Here is an 8,118-nt window from a genome sequence, read left to right as displayed (position 1 = left end):
TGGATGGGGGCAGGGCCCTTATTTTTTAGCAAGACGGTTTACATAAACAAACAATAATCAATAATTAACAACTCCTCCTTGTGTATTCTCATTCTCAGCAGGGGCTGACCCCAAAGGAGCCATTGATTAAATGCTCCATTCCCTATAGATAATAAATAATAATGCTTCCCCAACTGAGCCAGGCCTAAACATTTTTGGGCCTAAAGACTTTGAAGATCACTGCAAGTCCAGGCATAAAGCAGGAGGGCCCTGCAAGGAGTGTTTACTTTAGGATCTGTGAAGGTTATTAAGTGTGTGCACATGAGCAGAGCCTACTCCAGGGGCTCTATTACTGTAGGAGAGTTAATGGGACTGAATCACCAAAATGTGGCTGACATTTTCATGTTGGCAGAACCAGTTCTGTTATTTCTTCATGTTCTAGCCCACAGCAGGATGGAGTAAACGCTCCCTTCAGACACCTAAAAAGGGGTGGTGCCTCTCCTCAGCTACTAGTCCACGTCAAAACCCAAGCAGCAACCGTCAGACTGGGTTCACCTACCCTCTTCTGATGGCCTTTTGCAGGCAACCTTGCGCTCCCCCAAACTTCCTGTAGAATGCTGGCAGACTCCGTGCTGCTCAAACTTCCCGCAGGGTGGCACCTGGAAGAGCAAGTGACAAAAACGAGGAAGGCCAGCCGCACTCCCACCGCTCAGAAGCGGCTGGTCTACTCGTCTAAAATAAAAAGGTCTCTGTCTGCAAATCCCGTTTGCTAGCCCGGTAATCCTCCCCCGCCCCCGGCCTAGCATGTCCGACCGGTACAGCTGTTTTTAATCCCTACTTTTCTCACTTGGCATCCCGGGCTCGGGCTGACCAGACGCGGAGCCACTTAGCGTTTCCTCCTCCCCCTGCCGGGGTCTGTCCTCCCTCCGCCGTCTCCTCTTTCTCCGCCAGCGTCCCCGCGGGCAGAGTGTGGGAAGAACGAATTTCCGCCCGGTTTGCTCTCCGCTCGCCGACTTGGGTCCCTTCCAGACGCAGCCCGCGTGCTCCCCGAGCTGTTGCACCGGGGCCGCGCTCCGCGTCCGGGACCGCGAACGAGAAGGTGCCGTCTGCGGGGGCCGAGCCGCCGGGGCTCTGCTGCCAAGCCGCGCCCCGAGAAGCTCTTGGAACGGCTCCCGCCTGCAGCTGGGGAATCCACTCGGCTAGGAGAATCCGCACCAGGGAATCCAACTCTCCGGACTCAGCTGCAAACAAAAAGCGCCGGGTCTTGCTCCCTCCCCCCGCCCCCCGACGCGCACCCGGAGAAACAGTTTTCCACAGAAATGCAACAAGTAGCACCCGGGGTCTGCAGAGCGCCCCGCGCCGCCTGACTTGGCCGGGCGAAGCCCGCCTGCAGAGACCCGGGCCGGCCGCCGGACAAAGGACGGAGGAGGGGCTGGACGGCGCTGCGAAGTCCGAAAGAGGCCATTTAGCGACTCTGGTCAGGCCAAGGGGAATGCAGAGGAGACACAGAGCCGGCGGGCCAAGAGGACGATCCGGCCGCAGCACGCAGGGCGGGCGGCGATGGAGGCTGCCCGCGCCGTGCGCTTCCTGCTCGTGGTGTGCAGCTGCCTCGCGCTCCCGCCGCGGGCCAAGCCCGTGTGCCCGGAGCGCTGCGACTGCCAGCACCCCCAGCATCTCCTGTGCACCAACAGGGGGCTCCGCGTCGTGCCCAAGACCAGCTCGCTGCCGAGTCCCCACGACGTGCTCACCTACAGTCTCGGCGGCAACTTCATAACCAACATCACGGCCTTCGACTTCCACCGTCTGGGGCAGCTCAGACGGCTGGACCTGCAGTACAACCAGATCCGCTCTCTGCACCCCAAGACCTTCGAGAAGCTCTCGCGGCTGGAAGAGCTGTACCTGGGGAACAACCTCTTACAGGCGCTTGCCCCGGGCACGCTGGCCCCGCTGCGCAAGCTGCGCATCCTCTACGCCAACGGGAACGAGATCGGCCGCCTAAGCCGCGGCTCCTTCGAGGGCCTGGAGAGTCTGGTCAAGCTGCGGCTGGACGGGAACGCCCTGGGGGAGCTGCCGGACGCAGTCTTCGCCCCCTTGAGCAACCTGCTCTACCTACATCTAGAGTCCAACCGGATCCGCTTTCTGGGCAAGAACGCCTTCGCCCAGTTAGGCAAGCTGCGCTTCCTCAACCTCTCTGCCAACGAGCTACAGCCCTCCCTGCGCCACGCGGCCACCTTCGCACCGCTGCGCTCCCTCTCCACCCTCATTCTCTCGGCCAACAGCCTGCAGCACCTCGGGCCGCGCGTCTTCCAGCACCTGCCACGTCTGGGCCTGCTCTCGCTCAGGGGCAACCAGCTCAGGCACCTCGCGCCGGAGGCCTTTTGGGGCTTGGAGGCCCTGCGCGAGCTGCGCCTGGAGGGTAATCGGCTGAGCCAGCTGCCAACCGCGCTGCTGGAGCCTCTGCACAGCCTGGAGGCGCTGGACCTGAGCGGCAATGAGTTGTCCGCCCTGCACCCGGCCACCTTCGGTCACCTGGGCCGGCTGCGCGAGCTCAGCCTGCGCAACAACGCGCTCAGCGCCCTATCCGGCGACATCTTCGCAGCCAGCCCAGCCCTTTATCGGCTGGATCTAGACGGCAACGGCTGGACCTGCGACTGCCGGCTGCGAGGCCTGAAGCGCTGGATGGGCGACTGGCACTCGCAGGGCCGGCTCCTCACTGTCTTCGTGCAGTGTCGCCACCCCCCGGCCCTGCGAGGCAAATACCTGGATTACCTGGATGACCAGCAGCTGCAAAACGGGTCCTGCGCGGATCCCTTGCCCTCAGCTTCCCTGACCGCTGACCGCAGGCGGCGGCCCCTCCCCACGGCCGCAGGGGAGGAGATGACGCCACCTGCAGGTCTCGCGGAGGAGCTGCCGCCGCAGCCGCAGCTCCAGCAGCAGGGGGGATTTCTAGCTGGGGTGGCCTGGGATGGAGCCTCCAGGGAGTTGGTAGGCAACCGCAGCGCCCTAAGGCTGAGTTGGCGGGGCCCAGGCTTCCAGCAGCCCAGCCCCTCCGCCGCTGCCGCCGCGGGCCCGGCTCCACAGTTCCTAGACCGGCACGAGAAGTCCCAGCGGGGCCGTCCGACTCCGGCAGATCCCGCCCACGCGGAGCCCACCCCAACGGCCTCTCCCGGTTCCGCGGCGTCGCCCGCTGGCGACCCCTGGCAGCGCGCGACGAAGCAACGCCTGGGCACGGAACACCAGGAGCGTGCCGCCCAGTCCGACGTGGGGGCCGGGCTGCCGCCGCTGGTGTCCGACCCGTGCGACTTCAACAAGTTCATCCTGTGCAACCTGACGGTGGAGGCGGTGGGCGCAGACAGCGCCTCGGTGCGCTGGGCCGTGCGCGAGCACCGCAGTCCCCGGCCGCTGGGCGGCGCGCGCTTCCGCCTGCTCTTCGACCGCTTCGGCCAGCAGCCCAAGTTCCACCGCTTCGTCTACCTGCCCGAGCGCAGTGACTCGGCCACGTTGCGCGAGCTGCGCGGGGACACCCCCTACCTGGTGTGCGTGGAGGGCGTGCTTGGGGGCCGCGTCTGTCCTGTGGCTCCCCGGGACCACTGCGCAGGGCTGGTCACCCTGCCGGAGGCCGGGAGCCGGGGCGGCGTCGACTACCAGCTGCTGACCTTGGCCCTGCTGACGGTCAACGCGCTGCTGGTGCTCCTGGCCTTGGCGGCCTGGGCGTCTCGCTGGCTGCGGAGGAAGCTGCGGGCCAGGCGGAAGGGTGGAGCCCCGGTCCACGTTCGCCACATGTACTCCACCCGACGGCCCCTGCGCTCCATGGGCACCGGCGTGTCCGCCGACTTCTCGGGATTCCAGTCTCACCGGCCGCGCACCACCGTGTGCGCGCTCAGTGAGGCGGACCTCATCGAATTCCCCTGCGACCGCTTCATGGACAGTGCGGGCGGCGGTGCGGGCGGCAGCCTGAGACGGGAGGACCATCTCCTGCAGCGATTTGCCGACTAGGTCCAGGGCATGTAGAGACCATCTCATTGGCCCTAAGGAGCCGCCTCTCCCTGAAGCCCACCAGCCCACCTCAGGGGAAGTGCCCTTTTGTGCACTTGCCAGAGAGGCCAGTGGGGACAGAGGGCCAGTTCGGGCACCATCTCCCAATTCCCAATACTCAAGAAGTAAATGGATGGTACTTGGTGGTCAAAGCCAGAGTAGGGGACAAATGGATGGTGGGATGCTGAGGTTGGAGTCTTCACTTGGAGGCTTTGACACAGCTATGCAAATGGCTTTTGTAGCATCGCAATGCAGAAGCCAGGATTTGGGGGTAGAAAGGGGGTGCTTGTGCCCCCAACATGGCCAGAAATATTTGGGTGCATGCTTTTTGTTTGCTCAGTGTCAAACAGAGAAGTTTTGTTTCTATTTAAGGAAAAAGGAACTTATTACCATTACAAAGGAGGCTTGGCCAGGGACTCCACTGCTTTGGTGATCTCTGCCAAAAAGGGGGATGTAAACAGGTGGTAAAGTTTAACACACCAGCCAAGAAACTCATTTATGTTGGCTGATAGAGCATGCAGGATACCTTAAAGTTTAAATAATAAGAGAAGCTTTTTTTTTTTTTTTTTTTTTTCAAAAATGTGAAAACTCTTGACATTTAACGAACTGACCAATAGACTCAAGGACTGTTTTAGTTGGACTGGGCCATTCTATTATGTTCCTTTTAATATTAACAGTAGAAGAGCGCTTGCTGACTTCGAGGATAACTAAGATTACATACTTTCTCAGGAGAAGGCTGCATGCAAGACTTCTCTGTCAGGGTTGCTCCTGTGGCTTTTTTAATTTAATTTTTTTAAACCTATATATGGAAAAGGAAATTTCAATGCCAGATTTGATAAAAGAATGTGATGTATATGTAGCTGATGACCCACTGGGGAAACACCAGCGTTCCAGTTCACTTACCACATCTGTGACAGTGTGTTTAGATTGGAATAAATGTGATGTGGTACTTCTCCTGTTTTTATCAGTGACATGGTTGACTGTGCCCTAATTCTCTTGAGTTGCAGTTAAGCAATGAAGGTGATTTCCTAATAGGGAAGCAAAGGGTGATTGTCAATTGATAGTTTAATGTTTGACCACATTAGTGTCCTCGTATGAAATAGTAGAGGGGAAGAAATTATAGAAAAAAAATGTAAAAAAAAATACACCAGTGGGTATCTTTTCTACTAACACCAGAAGATTGTTATGAGTACTTAAACCTCACTGTGAATTAATGATATATTTTGCAATTAATTCCTCCCCAACTCAGTGTCTTACTGTGTTATTAAATCTTATCTTTTAGTTAATAGTTGCAGTATTTCTTTTAAATGTTTTTGTTTTAAACTTAGGGGTAGGAGCCTTTATTTGTTCAGTTGTTTCCAACTATTTGGGATACTTTCATTCCCTGCTATTTATGAAGTACATGTTTATCACTAAGTGTAGTGGTTTGGTTTACATTAATAATTTTATGTATGGTCTAAAAATGCAGTCACTAAGAGAATATACACTGTGGTTATGTTCACAGTGGTTATGGATTTATTGGCAGTGGAGTACCATGGAGGTCACTGCAATGGTGCTAAGGCTGACAGTGGAATCTTCTGTTTAGGGCCTTAAGCCGCTGAGGGTCCTGGTGACTCAGGGAATCCATCACAGCCCCTGGTCTTTCACCCCAGTTCACTCCTTTTATGTTTGACCTAGATTGACCCATGCCTGCCCTCTTCTCAACAGCTGAGTAGGGAACCAGCCATCTGAATGAGCTGATCGTTGTTTATGTTCAGATGAGTAAATGTCCAGACCACTGAAACTACAGCTGCTTTTCTGGCAGTCTTGTCTGCGGGGCAAAAACTTAATAAACCACAGGAAATAGACTGTCATTCTTAGTTTGCTGCCAGGGCTTATTTTAGATTCAGAGCATACTGGTACATGGGAGCGGTAGTGTTGTTTGCTCTTATTTTCAACCAGTGAGCTGTCTGGCACCTTTTGTGCTCCTGGCTTTTTTCAGTCATAGCACTATTGCATCTCTTAGCTATTTCTTTTGCCCAGCAGGGTAATATTGAGTCCCATTGCAAGTATGGACAAGGCCTCTGGTTCTCCTCACCACCCACCTTTTCAGCCATAGAACATCACTGAAAATGCCTAATGCCTGGATCTGTGTTCTACTTTAGTTTCACTGGGAAGTCTTTCAGTGGGAAATGAATAAATGTTATACATTGTTATGTTCAGTTATGTCAATAAACCCACTTACTAATAGAGATAATTTGTTGGAGTTTCCAAATATTTTATACACTTTCACAATGATACAATGCAGTTTCCACTTACGGAAATGAAACATAAGCTTGACGTCTTTCTGTCCTTTTTAATGTTTTTTATTTCCATTTTCATAGTGAATATGGACTTTATTTTTAAGAAACAGATGTGTGATGTTATGCGCAAAGGAACAATGAAATGGCTCTAAAAGCAGATGGTCAGCCACAGTATGAAAGTGCTGTTGGAAACCAGTGACATTAAGGTGCAGATGATCGGGTCTCGGCAGGCATTGCCTGTTTAAAGGAAACTGATGAAAAGTTTCTGAAACTGATGAAAAAAGGCTTGACTAGCCCTTTGGCTCTCATGGTCAAAAATATGAAGGAATTATCTTGAACTGGAAGTCATTTTTGATTTTTGCCACTACACAGCTTATGAAAAGATAACATTCCTAAGGAAAAAAGAATAAACTTGTTATGAGTTAGGAGTATTCAATGAAAGAGCCACTGGCTAGTCTGCAATGTTGTAGGACCTTCAGGTCAACCAATGGGATTACTGTTTCCATAATGCAGGGGATTTTGCGGTGCTACCAGGTAATAAATAATTAGCATGTGATCAGAACACCTTGCTAAATTGTCACACACCTGATTTTCACCAGAAGTACAGCAACGTATATTAAACCATTAAAAGAGACACTGGATTGCCTGGTATTTGTGTTTAACCACTCCCTCCTGTTCTTGTAAGACTGGAAGGTAAATGGTGATGAAGCATACTAGTGGTAGAAGTTTATTCCCAATTCCAGACCATTGCCTAGTATCAATATCGTCACCATCCTCAGTATAGCATCATGAAAATCTGGAATGATGCTAAGGAAGTGATGAAGTCACTTAGTCATTAGAGGGTTGCATTCATTCTTTTTACCTGATCTCTACTTCAGCTTCCTCATCAGTTAAAATGGGCAGCCTAAGAATCCTGATTGCATAGTGCTATTGTGAGGCATAAATGGGTAAGTAGCATTCAACAACGCCAGTTACACCACAGATGTTCAATAAATATGAGATGTAGCAGTGGTAGTAGTAGTATTCTTTACACAGGGCAACAAATTGTATGATTAAGGAATTTCAGGGACAGGCATTTCTGCTTAAGCCATAACCAGCCAGAGAATTCAGATAATGGAATTATGGCAATCCTTCTCCTCCTCTTTTTCTAGTTAATTGAAACATTCCTGTATTTCTTTTGAGAAGTGTCTGTGCGTGTCTTTTGCCCACTTTTTAATGGGGTTGTTTTTCTCTTATAAATTTAAGTTCCTTACAGATGCTGGATATTAAACCTTTGTAAGATGCACATTTTGCAAATATTTTCTCCCATTCTGTAGGTTGTTGACTCTGTTGATAGTTTCTTTTGCTGTACAGCAGCTCTTAAGTTTAATTAGATCCCACTTGTCAATTTTTGCTTTTGTTGCCGTTGCTTTTGGTGTCTTTGTCATGAAATCTTTGCCCATTCCCATGTATGGGATGGTATCGCTTAGGTTATCTTCCAGCATTTTATAGTTTTGAGTTTTACATCTCAGTCTTTTATCCATCTTGAGTAGATTTTTATGTGTGGCGTAAGGAAGGGGTCCAGTTTCAATCTTCTGCATATGGCTAGCCAGTTATCCCAGCACCATTTATTGAATAGGGAGTCTTTTCCCCCTTGCTTGTTTTGTCAGCTTTGTCAAAGATCAGATAGTTGTAGATGTGCAGCCTTATTTCTTGGCTCTCTATTCTATTCCATTAGTCTATGTGCCCATTTTTGTACCAGTGCCATGCTGTTTTGGTTACTGTAGCCTTGTATAGTGCAAAGTTGGGTAACGTGATGCCTCCAACTTTGTTCTTTTTGCTT

At 52.1% G+C, this 8,118-nt stretch overlaps 1 protein-coding gene across 1 annotated transcript; it reads left to right on the top strand.

Annotated features, from left to right (window-relative positions):
• Positions 1–1,067: 1,067 nt before the first annotated feature.
• TRIL (TLR4 interactor with leucine rich repeats) lies at positions 1,068–6,250 on the top strand. Its single transcript, XM_050783191.1, has one exon. The coding sequence runs from the start codon at positions 1,540–1,542 to the stop codon at positions 3,973–3,975; it is 2,436 nt and encodes an 811-aa protein (XP_050639148.1). The 5' UTR covers positions 1,068–1,539; the 3' UTR covers positions 3,976–6,250.
• Positions 6,251–8,118: the final 1,868 nt, after the last annotated feature.

Source organism: Macaca thibetana, chromosome 3 (assembly GCF_024542745.1).
Source record: "Macaca thibetana thibetana isolate TM-01 chromosome 3, ASM2454274v1, whole genome shotgun sequence".
NCBI classification, from domain to species: Eukaryota; Metazoa; Chordata; class Mammalia; order Primates; family Cercopithecidae; genus Macaca; species Macaca thibetana.
Note: the sequence above shows the minus strand (reverse complement) of the source record. Positions and strands in the feature narration are given on the sequence as shown.

Excerpts from the sequence above, each read along its gene's own strand:
- TRIL (XM_050783191.1), top strand. The coding sequence starts at position 1,540 with ATGGAGGCTGCCCGCGCCGTGCGCTTCCTGCTCGTGGTGTGCAGCTGC.